This window comes from Oryctolagus cuniculus, chromosome 17 (assembly GCF_964237555.1).
Source record: "Oryctolagus cuniculus chromosome 17, mOryCun1.1, whole genome shotgun sequence".
NCBI classification, from domain to species: Eukaryota; Metazoa; Chordata; class Mammalia; order Lagomorpha; family Leporidae; genus Oryctolagus; species Oryctolagus cuniculus.
The window spans coordinates 14,911,181-14,923,598 of NC_091448.1; the positions used below are offsets into that span (position 1 = coordinate 14,911,181).

General features: G+C 39.0%; 1 protein-coding gene across 2 annotated transcripts in view; it reads right to left on the minus strand.

Annotated features, from left to right (window-relative positions):
* DDX42 (DEAD-box helicase 42) overlaps positions 1-12,418 on the minus strand; it is a 48,154-nt gene that overhangs the window by 11,467 nt on the left and 24,269 nt on the right. The window contains exons 4-10 of one of the 2 annotated variants that reach the window (XM_008271700.4): positions 8,959-9,020; positions 7,594-7,630; positions 6,614-6,763; positions 4,259-4,363; positions 2,067-2,186; positions 1,101-1,277; positions 402-530 (exon numbers count right to left, since the gene is read on the minus strand). In XM_008271700.4, the coding sequence (XP_008269922.1) occupies positions 402-530; positions 1,101-1,277; positions 2,067-2,186; positions 4,259-4,363; positions 6,614-6,763; positions 7,594-7,630; positions 8,959-9,020 (780 nt within the window). The remainder of the gene's footprint in view (positions 1-401; positions 531-1,100; positions 1,278-2,066; positions 2,187-4,258; positions 4,364-6,613; positions 6,764-7,593; positions 7,631-8,958; positions 9,021-12,418) is intronic. The other variant, XM_070060490.1, reaches the window with a different exon arrangement.

Consider the following 12,418-nt stretch of genomic DNA (forward strand, 5'->3'; position numbering starts at 1 on the left):
AAATTTTGAAAACTCAATTAGATTCTCCCCTTCTATTAATTGTGATTCAAATTCTGTGGGAGAGTGGTCAGCACCAAATTTCTGTGAGGCATTCTGATATGTCTTTAAAGCCTTACTGATGGATTTTAATGTTTAGCCCATACTCTTCTGGGAAGTTCTGACCATATACCAAATATCTAATTCTTGATGTTCTTGATAACTATGAATCTATTTCCCAGGTTAATATAAAAAGCTATTTGAAATAGAGAATTTGTAGGTACTAAAACAAAACCAGAGGCTGTCATTCATTAGGGTATTCTCAATCCTTCTTTACCATATTTTGGGGAAGATTCCCTCCAAACTAACCATGTTTTCCATACCAAGAGAGGCTGAGAAGCCATTGAAACACAAGACATACTTACTGGGGTGCACACAACAATCTCTGCCCCTTCCTGAAGGGCCTTGGCCTGTTCCCACATGCTCCCTCCTCCATACACGGCCACTGATCGAAGATTATATGCTTTCCCAAACCGCTTACATTCTGCATGGATCTACAAAGTTGTTAATAATGCATTAACCAACTGTGACATTAACAGATATCTCTATTATAACCCAAAAGGAGTTCTGAAAAAGACATCTGCTGTCATAGAAAACCAAAACCTAGAACATGCTTTAAAATCACAATGTCAATAATAAAGGTATAACTGAACAGTACAGTACCATTAACACAGCTCATAGGCTATCTAAATTCTTGCCTTGATTATTCATTTTCTCACTTTTCTTCCTGATCTTTCCTTCTTTTCTACCAGGAAAAATGAATTCACCCTGGTAGAAACATTGTGAGCATATACAAATAATTCATGCATCATATTTTTTTCCTCTCAAAACAGTTTTATGGGAAATGTTTTGGTTATACAGAAAATATAATACGTACAATTAAAAAAAAATGTTCCTTGTAACACAATTAAATATGCTTAATGCCTGTACATTTTAAAATGGTCAATTCTGTGTGTATTTTATCATAATGAATTTTAACTAAAGTTTCCTGGCCATTCTACTCATGCCTGGCTAGTGCCCTGCAGTCCACACACAGGAGGGGGTATTCTATACAAAGCACATACCTGCTGGCAAAGCTCCCTAGTAGGACACACAATTACTGCAATTGGTCCATCACCTGGCTCCAATTCCTTCTGGTCCATTATATGAATCAGCATGGGCCATATAAATGCTGCAGTTTTCCCACTGCCTGTTTTGGCAATACCAATCATGTCTCTACCACTTAGTGCCACAGGCACTCCCTATATAAAAAATAAAGTAAATCCACTTCAAAATTTCAATCTTAAAGATGTATGGAAGGAAATTCTGGGGAAGCATAAAAGACTATTAATGACATTCATTTCCAATGGAACTAAATATCCTGGGAGACAAGACTAGCTGTGAAACAGAACTCCCTGGTATTCTCATAAATTTACAGGGAATAACATTCTCTAAATGTGGATCAGATACCATTTATAGAATGATACTACTTTGCTTGAAATACAGAAAATAAAAATTGTAGTTTATGATGGCAGTAATTGCTAAAACTGAAGAACATTCTTCCTTGGGAAGATAGAGAGTATCCCATATATGAGTGGCAAAGAGAAACTTTTACTTTCAGTAATAAATAAGAATTTTTAGAGGTCATGGGCAAAATAATTTCAGTCACTAACAGTACTAAATGTATCTGTCCACAAATCCTTTTAGTTAGGTTTAGGCCTAATAAATTATTTTCTTTATATTGTGTTTTCAAGGTATTTGTCAGATACCACAGAACATTCCCCAGCCACTTAGCAACTTCTTAAAGCACTAAATAATTCATATTTGTACTTTAGTATCTAAAGGTTTCAAAAATACTCTTGATTTCACGTATACATTTTTTTCTTAATTGAAGCAAAAATGGAAGATTAAGTCACAGGGGAAGCATGTGGAAATTTTCTATCCACACCATTGTAATTCTAGGCCAAATACTATCTTACTGCCTTTATTTGCATGTAAATTAAACAGTCATGGAATATCATTCTACTTCACTTTTATTACCTTCTACTTACCTGGCACTGTATTGGAGTGGGCTGGGTGTATTCAGATTTCCGAATCTGGTGCATAAGTTGTTCATCAAACCCAAAGTGAGCAAAACTACTTCCTGGTCTAGGAGGTGCAGCACCAGAGACCTAGAGATAGAGACAACTCCCAGGAATGACTTTTACTTCAATATAACACAGCAACTGAAGTTCAACAATACTTACCCAGATCTAGCATTTTAGCTTGTGCAGGAAGTAAAAATATAAATCTGTAGTCAAAAATGAAAAGCCAAAATCTTAAAATAACAAATATAAAACCATATATACCTCCATGAGAAATATTCCTGAGATAATTCTATCATTTGATTTCAAATGATTAAGTACCTACAAATATCTTAAATCAAAATTAATTTTCTCAAAACAAATAAAGATAAACTACTTAAAAAATTGGGAAAAGCCATTAATGTTCCTTTTTTTGCCATAAATATTAACTGGATGGCAAGAAAAAAAATAAAAACTCTTAAAACAAAAGTGCATTGAGCTCTGAATAAGACAAGTCTATACCATTGGTTACAGATTATGATCTATCACCTTCAATATCTGTTATTCCTAAAGAGTTAGGTCTTCCCTTAGTGATAGCCCAGTCACTGGCAAATACTGCTCCAACTGTGGCCAAGTGAATAGTGCTACTTAAAACTCCTACTTTGGCAGGCGCCGTGGCTCAATATGCTAATCCTCTGCCTGAGGCTCTGGCACCCCGGGTTCTAGTCCCGGTCAGGGCGCCGGATTCTGTCCCGGTTGCTCTTCTTCCAGTCCAGCTCTCTGCTGTGGCCCGGGAAGGCAGTGGAGGATGGCCCAAGTCCTTGGGCCCTGCACCTGCATGGGAGACCAGGAGAAGCACCTGGCTCCCGGCTTCGGATCAGCGCGGTGTGCTGGCCGCAGCGGCCATTGGAGGGTGAACCAATGGTAAAGGAAGACTTTTCTCTCTGTCTCTCTCTCTCTCACTGTCCACTCTGCCTGTCAAAAACAACAACAAAAAACAAAACAAACAAACAAAAAACCACACATACAAAACTCCTCTACTTTGTCTCCAATACTGGTTATCTTACAATGCTTCACCAATGAGGCTGATAATTACAGTTAGTTGGGGGCAGGGGCCAAGGAGGTAGAGCAGATAACCTCTTGGAAAACAGACATGAGTGCATGTGCACATACACCACAAACCCAAACATCCTCTCAGGTCAAAAATCATGAAGTATAAGCTAAAAAGTTGTCCATATCCAAGGATACCAGTATACTATCTATGTGTACTTCATGGAACATCTAGCAGTATCCTAAACAATATGGCCAATGAGCAACACAAAACTTTTTGGTGGGCAATTGAAACTATTATTCTGAAATTAGTGCATGCGTATATTGAAAATGTGTTCACTTTTTTAAAAAAGTATACTGTATGGGGCCAGCGCTGTGGAGTAGTGGGTAAAGCTGCTGCCTAAAGTGCTGGCATCCCATATGGGTGCCAGTTCAAGTCTCGGCTGCCCCATTTCCGATCTAGCTCTCTGCTTTGGTCTGGGATAGCAGAAGATGGTCCAAGTCCTTGGGCCCCTGCACCCTGTGAGAGATCCGGAAGAAGCTCCTGGCTATTGGCCCGGCTCCAGCCGTTGTGGCCAACCAGCAGATGGAAGACCTCTCTCTGCCTCTTCTTCTCTGTAAATCTTTCAAATAAAATAAATAAATCTTAAAAAAAAAAGTATACTGTATATATTAGGGAAGCAAGTTAACTGATTTTGAACTATCTTAAGATTTCAGGGTTTTCCTCTTTGGAAGCCCCCCTTCACGCTGCTCTGGCTGGAGGCCTTTGATTCTAATAAATACCTTTAAATCCAAAAAAAAAAAAAAAAAAAAAGATTCATGTATTGTTCACATCTATTAATCATTTCCTCTTCCTTAAGATGCCAAACTCCTACCCTTCTTCTTCACTGATCTACCCAGTACACAACATATAAAATTAATTGAACATATGAAAGAAATCATATTCTAAAATATCATCTGGAGGACTAAAAGAATTGAATCCAGACACATGAGCTCAAGGAATAAAATTATTACCCTATCTAAGACATTTCAAGAACCATTAAAAAAGAAATACTGTTAGTTGGGATAAGCAATTAAATCTGGGCTAATTCATATTAACATAAGAACACTTGATTTAATGACTGTCTTACCCGAAGATTGAGCTTATGCCGGAGATCTATTAACTGTTGTGGAGTGAGGTTGGTTATCTCTTCATGCTCATTGTAAAAATTTTTTTCAAATGGTGGATAGTCAATCTGCAGGTCCAATTATTCAAAGTTAGTCTAGAATTCAAGAGTCAATCTTGTAAGTTTGATTTTAATGCAAAATAACCTTTTACAAATATAATACAAGTAAAGCCATTCCAGCTAGAGAGAACAAAGGAACTCATTTATTCTTGAAACACATCTCAGAAAGTATAGCCAATACATTTCCCTATTCCTATTTTAATGCAAATGCCAACCTATTTTCCAAAGTGACTTTAAATTTGAACTTTGAAAAAGTCAAAGAATCTCTATAGTGCCAAAGGCCTCCTGGGACAAGCATTCTATATAAGGCATTTCATCCTATAGCACGTTTTAGATTAAGATGTTCATCTTACTTTAAGTATCTAAATATTTTTAATATTTCCTTTGGAAACAGCTCTGCCTTTAGAGGAAGTTGTATCCTTTTTTAAGCATATGAAACTGCTAATTCAGCCTTTAAAAAACTTACGGCTAAACAATTTCAATTCCAAAGAGAAAAGTAGTCATTTCTCTGCTCTTTTCCTAGCTTACTGTAGTAAGGATACAAAACAAGCATACCCATCATCTCATGAATGTGGCTAAACAATTTTCTTTTAAAAATCATGAAATATCTAATAAATTTATTTTTTGGGGGGAGTATAAACCAAATTTCATAATTTTGGATACTATCCAACTGCTGAGAATGGCACTGTTTCACATTTTTGCAAATCTCTAATTCTGACTTAGAAGAAAATAGCTCCTATTGCATTCAAATTGTTCTGATAGGTTGCTTTAACGTAAGCTCATGAAAAAAATCAGGCCTGCAAACTGTAGATGGATAAGTATTGGAATACCTTGTTTGATACTTGTGAACTTTTATTCTTCTCTGATACTATCTACACATTTCCTAGTGGTTATTTTCATTGTATACCCTGAAACCACATCATTGGACATTTTGCACTCTGTTCAAAGCTATAATTCATGGGTCTAACATGTATTTTTATGAAGCTTTTACTCAGGCATGATTCTGTAACATCATGCATTGGTCATTTGGAAAATAATGGTTCACTGAGGTAATATACAGATCATCCAAATGTTGATATAATACATAATTTTAAAGATCATGGTTTTATCACAGTGGTCTTCAAGTACTGAGAAGCTTTCAAGTTCACTGGATATGTTTTCCAAATTCTAATTTTTGCTTGAAAGATTGAATTTCTATCTCTGACAATACTTTGATTCTTTACCTTGAAATATCATTCATTTTCAAGTGAAAATAGTGTTCCATTAAAAAAAAAAAGTATCAGCTAGTTCACCTTACAGTTCAAACATAAGTGCTTTTCCATTTTTTGGTATGCAACACAAATGCTTCATGTGTGCTTTCCATTTTTCTCACACAGAATAAAAGTCATATAACCCAAAGGATAAGATTTAAGACAGAATAACTTTTACTGTTTCATACAGAAGATCTAGTCTGACATTTAACCTGGATGGTAACTAGTGTTTTTTCAAGTGGGTACACTGTTATCCTCATTTCCATTTCCTGATTAAAGGAACATAATTCCTGGCTCCCCTTTGAAAAAACAGCTTCTCCTCTGCCCCAGATCTGGCAATAACAAAGGTTTAGAGCAATTGAAAACACAAATGCAGACACAAGGACCCATTTGAAGGAAAAAAAAAAAAAGGTAAGTATTGGCTCTAGAAAACAAGTATAATTGCTTGGAAGATTTTTTAAAATTCTGAACTTAAAAGTGAGCAAGTGATTCAGCTGTGGCTTGCAACAATACAGGCTGCAGGAGAGTCTCACAGAATTTCTAACTCAACCACTTAGCAGAGATGACACGATCCGAAAACATAAACACCCTCGTGACTCAGGAGCACTCAGATTTTAGAAAATGCTTCAACAGAAGAGAACTGCATCATCTTGAAGCAAGAATCAGATTTTGGGGCAAGCATTTGGTGCAGTGGTTAAGACACAACATAGCAACGCCTGTATTCCATACTGCAGTACCTGGGTTCAGGTCCCAGCTCTGCTGCAGATTCTAGCTTCCTTCTTATGCACACCTGGGAGGCAGCAGGTGATGGCTCAAGTACTTGGGGCTCTGCCACCCATGTGGGAAACCAGGACTGGGTTCTGGGATCCTGGCTTCAGGCTGGCCCAGGCCCATTTGTTTTGGGCATTTGGGGTATGAACCAGTGAATGGAAGACATCTATCTCTTGGCATTTTAAATAAAGTAAAAAATAATTAATTAAAAAATCAAGTTCAGTAAGAAATACCATACCTCTGAATGATCAATAGGAGGAAGAGGATCAATGATTTTCTTAGAAGGCGCAATTGGATTTCCATCACTATCATACTCCAAATTGTCTTCCTCCTCCTCTTGAACCACACCAGCAGTTGGGTTTTCTGCCATGTATCGAAAATAAGCTTCCTGCAGGAAAGCACAAGAACCTAATCACACTCAAGTACAACCGAGAACACGTCTGTTCCTGTAATGAGTGCACACAGAGTACAGATATCTATACAGTTTAAATACCTACCAAGTAAGGCAAGACTTGTACTAGCAATGATTCCTTTTATAACAGCAGTATTCTTAAGTTCAATCAGGAGAGATTAATGAGGCAGTTAGTACTACAAAATGATTTAACTTTTTAACCAAGACTTACAAAATCTGTCTGTTCTACAGCCTTCCTGGGGTGGGATATCTACCTACCCTGCCCAGAGCTGTAGAACACATGCTGTGGCTTTGCAAATCCAAGTTTGGAACTGGATACTAATTAGAAAGATCACAAACCTGGAAAGGGTTACTTCTCATTCTAGTTCTCACCATCCCACAACTGAACAATGGAAAAAAAAATGCTAACAACAGTCACTAATGTTCCATCTTGAAATACAAGAAGCACAAACAGAACCTTTAGAAAGAGGTAGAGGTCAGATGTTGCTAGAGGCCATAGCTCCCACACTACTCTACTAACTGATTTGTCAGAATAAACATTAATTTTGGACTTTAAAAAAGCAAGCTGAATAAAGCTCAGATTTGTGTTACTGTTGGCTGACTGGAAGTTCCATCTTCAACATGGGGGAAGGTCATGTGAATCTTTATATTGCCAATTGGTCACAAAGATAGAAAAGGAGCAAGTCAAATGACACTCCCTGCTGAATGTCAGGAATGGCCATTTCAGTGCAGACAAGCTCTAGCTTGTCCCAGTATAGACTTTGTGGGGTAAAAATAAAAGATAGAAATACTGCATAGGAACTCACTTGATCATCTTCCTCTTCAATGTCATCTCGAATACCCCTGGAAAAACAAGCGGAGAAACAAACTTCCCTGCAAATGTTCCACATACCCAGCTCCATACTTATTAGTGTTGAATTCCAAACAGCACAGGAACTCTCAACACTAGCCATAGCAAAGCACCAATAAGCACACTATCAACCCATCAAATATGTGTGGTTTTGGTCTGTAAGCTGCAGTTTCTAATTCTTTTGAATGAGACAATATAGTAGCCCTAGAAACATCAATTACTTACAAGGATGTAAAGAGTAAATACTTTCTGAAGATAGATAACAAAGGATCCTAGCTTTGTCAACCCACACAAACACAATGCAGTTGTGAAAAGCATTTCTTTTTAAAAAGAAAAAAAATGACTGTATTTGGTATATACTAGAAAGACTGACAACTTTCTTATTGTTCCCCAACATTTCTATCTTTAGAGTAATTGCTTTTGGCCAAATTCAGTTACCTTAGGGACAGGGATAGAAAGGAAAACTACATTCACTATTTCATGAGTTTGGGACTAAAGTTCCCTAAGCAGGTCACACAAAGAAGGGGCGCACTGCCACTTGCTGCATCTCTCTGGAGCAATAGAAATGTATGGTTGCTTAGTTCCTACAACCATCTCTTTCTAAACAGACTTTCTAACTTGGCGCACTTACTACTCCTAAGGCAACCAGCAAGCAACACCACCAGCATAGGGCAGCTGGGAGAGGATGCAACACACAGTAAGCACCAAAAAGAGGGCTGAACCTCCACATGTCACAGGAACCTTGGGAAAGGCCTGAAACACTGACTGCCAAGCAAAGGGAGAAAAAAGTCCAACCATGCCTGGTAGAAAAAGCCTTAGGAGTAAAACAGCAAAGGAAAGAGAAGACCTCTTTCCCCGAAAATAAGTATTTCAAGTTCCGACTACAATTGCTAAAGCATGTTACACCTTGAATGAAATTCAATTTGATCGCTAGTAACACAGTTTCTGTAATATAATCACTGCTGCGTCTCATAATCAATCAAATAAGCATCAATCTATTTTATATTAATTATGGGAAAAACCCACAACAATGAATCCAAACTTTCAGTAATTATGCTCCCATAATCACAATGAAATATGTTCCTTGTTTTTACTGAACAACTATTTACAGCTAAAGACCAAACACTATTCTATCAAACAAAACTTTTAATTACTGCAAAGGCAGCATCTTTATTACCTACAGAAATATTCAAGATATGGGATACTCAAGTAAAGACATTTGAACACTTTCATCTCTTTCCTCTAGAAACTGGAGGAATAGGCTCTGCAATATTTTAGCAATTTTAGTGTAACCTCTGTGAGGGAAAAGAAAACAACTTACTTTACGTTTTTTCTTTCCTTGTCCTTTTCTTCAAGTCTTTTCATGTCTCTAGCTGCCTGATCCTAAGGAAACAAAAGGCCATACAGAATGACATTAACTAATGACATTTAAAGAGAGATTAAGAAGAATTTTTTAGATTCAAACCAGTGCAATCGTAGCTCTGGCTTTGTGATTTGACAATTCTATTTCAATATGAATTACAATCTGACAATTATTTTTCAAAGCAAAACAACAGAAAGGTCTACACAATCTGCACATACGTTTTTTACTACGAAAGCAACATGGATTTCATTTGTTTTTAAAAATTTATTTATTTATTTGAAAGTCAGGGTTACACACAGAGAAGAGGCAAAGAGAGATGTCTTCCGTCCACTGGTTCACTGCCCAACTGGCCACAATGGCCAGAGCTGCGGGGATTTGAAGAGCCAGGAGCTTCTTCTGGGTCTCCCATGTGGGTGCAAGGGCCCAAGGACTTGGGCCATCTTCTACTGCTTTCCCAGGCCATAGCAGAGAGCTGGATCAGAAGTGGAGGAGCCGGGACTGAAACCGGCACCCATATGGGACGCTGGCACTGCAGGCAGTGGCTTTACCCGCTATAGAGGCCAGTGCTGTGATGTAGCGGACTAAGCCTCCACCTGCCAGCATCCCATGTTGGCGCAAGTTCGTGTCCTGGCAGTTCTTGTGATCCAGCTCACTGCTATGGCCGGGGAAAGAAGTTCAAGATGGCTCAAGCGCCTGGGCTCCTCTACCCACATGGGAGACCCAGAGGAAGCTCTCGGCTCCTGGCTTCTGATCGGCCCAGCTCTGGCTGTTGCAGCCATTTTAAATAAATAAATAAATAAAATCTTTTTTTTTTTTAAAAAATGTCACTATATATACTATGGCATGGTCATATGTTCTATCAAATCACATGCTTCCTTGCAGCAAAAAAAGAATAATTTTTCTGAAAAAAAAAATATTATACACAATCTACATCTCAGGGGATTGAGTCAGGTGATCATATACCTAAAACTATAAACTGCAGATGGCATAAGCAATATAACATAAGAAACAGGTCACAATACTACTTACAGAATGTATTTTTTAAACCAACATACATTTTTTTAGAACACTGCCTAAAAATAAATCCTCACCTAGTTCAAGCACTGGGAAAGTTAGTATGTTCTAGAAAAGCTGATATCTGAGATCAGAAATTAATGCCAACACTTAGGTAACAATATTCTAAGATCAGACAATAAGCTCTGTCATAAAATAAGCAACCCCCACCCACCTTGAAACTATACCAAAAAGATACCCAGGAGAATGACTAAACCAGATTTTAACCTCCAAAGAACTTCAACTTTTGAAATGTCAACAAGCAAGAGAATTTGGGCCATTCTCATTCAAAAAAGGCTACTGAAGCTTGGATTACCATAAACTAAATTTAAATGTAGGACATCAAGGGCTGGGTGTACGCACTGTGGCATAGCAGGTTAAGGTACCGCTTGGGACACCAGCATCAGTTTGATGCCCAGATGCTCTGGTTCTGTGCCAGATCCCTGCTAATGCCCTTGAGAAAGCAGTGGAAATTGGCAAATGATTGGCCCCTGCCACCAACATGGCAAATGCAGGTGAAGTTCCTGGCTCTTGGCTCTGGTGTGGCTCAGCCCCAACCACTGCAGCCATCTGGGGAGTGAAACAGTAGATGGAAGACAGCTCTCTGCCATTCCACCTCTTAAATAAATAATTCATTACTAGAGATCTCAAGAAATAATGAGACCACATTGTTTGGAAAATACAGCCCTGTGGGAAATGTCCCTATTTCAAGAAGATAGAGGAAAAATAAAACTGCCTTTACTTCTAGAGTGAATCACTTATTCAGTTTTTTGAAGTTTTATTTATTTGAAAAGCAGAGTTACAGAGAGGCAGAGGCAGAGAGAAAGGCCTTGCATCCTCTGGTTCACTCCCCAGGTGGCCACAATGGCCAGAGTTGTGCCAATGAGAAGCCAGGAGCCGGGAGCTTCTTCTGGGTCTCCCACATGAGTACAAGGGCCCAAGGACTTGGGCCATCTTCTACTGCTTTCCCAGGCCATAGCAGAGAGCTGAATTGGAAGTACAGCAGCCTGGACTCAAATTGGTGCCCATATAGGATGCTGGTACTGCAGGCAGAAGCTTTACCCGCTATGCCACAGCGCCAGCTCCGTGAATCATTTATTGTATTTTCCAAATATCTGCTATGATACTATGTCCTAGATAGTTCTGGTAAGTGTTCAGTATAGTAGGATAGGTGGCAGGAATACACAGGGTTAAAAACTCAAGACACAGAATAATACAGCATAAAGAACTTGGGTTTGGAGGTGAATTCAAGTTTTGACTCTGTTATGTCAATACTCCTTTTTTTTGTTTGTTTAAATGTTAAGTGTTTGTTAGTATTGCTTTTTTTTTTTTTTTTTTTTTAAAGCTCTATTTATCAGAGAGAAGGAGAGGAAGAGAGAGAGCAAACTTCCATCCACTGGTTTACTCCCCAATTGGCTGCAAAGACCGGAGCTGTGCCAATCCGAAGCCAGGAGCCAAGGCTTCTTCCAGGTCTCCCATGCAGGTGCAGGGGACCAAGACCTTGGGCTATCTTCTACTGCTTTCTCAGGCAATAGCAGAGAGTTGGATCAGAAATGGGGCAGCCGGGACTTGAACCAGCATCCATGTAGGATGCCGGCACTGCAGGCAGTGGCTTTAATAGCTACACCACAGCGCTGGCCCCAGGTATATACTCTTTAACAAGTAACTTGAGTTGCTCTAAATCAATGGCAGGAAACAGTGCTTGATGGGTATCAAGCTGGTAACGAATGAAATCAGCTAGAATAAGAAAAGATGCATGCTTCTGACACAAACACGCTCTGCTTGCACTTCAGTAAGTGGGCATATTCTTCTAAAGAAGCACAGTTTCATTTTTTCTTGTTAGCACCCTATGTCTGATTTCCTAATATTTGATGAAGATTCAAGTTAAAAATATTTCTCCATCATAAGAAAAATCACAAAGCAAGTGTGATGATAAACAGTGGCCTCAACATCAAAAGACAATAATCGGATTGATAGAATAACAGTGAAGGAGGAAAAGCATACTTTGTTTAAAGCAGGCAGCTATTTGCTCAACCGCATAAGTATGTAGGCTGGCTTATTATTGAAAGATCTTTTGGGGCCTGTGCTGTGACACAGCAGGTTAATGCCCTGGCCTGAAGTGCCAGCATCCCATATGGGTGCCGGTTCAAGACTCGGCTGCTCTACTTCTGATCCAATTCTCTGCTGTGGCATGGGAAGGCAGTGGAGGGTGGCCCAAGTGCTTGGGCCCCCTGCAACCCCATGGGAGACCCGGAGGAAGCTCCTGGCTCCTGGCTTTGGACTGGCACAGCTCCAGCTGTTGCAGCCAGCTTGGGAGTGAACCAGCAGATGGAAGACCTCTCTCCCTCTCCTCTCTCTGTGTAAC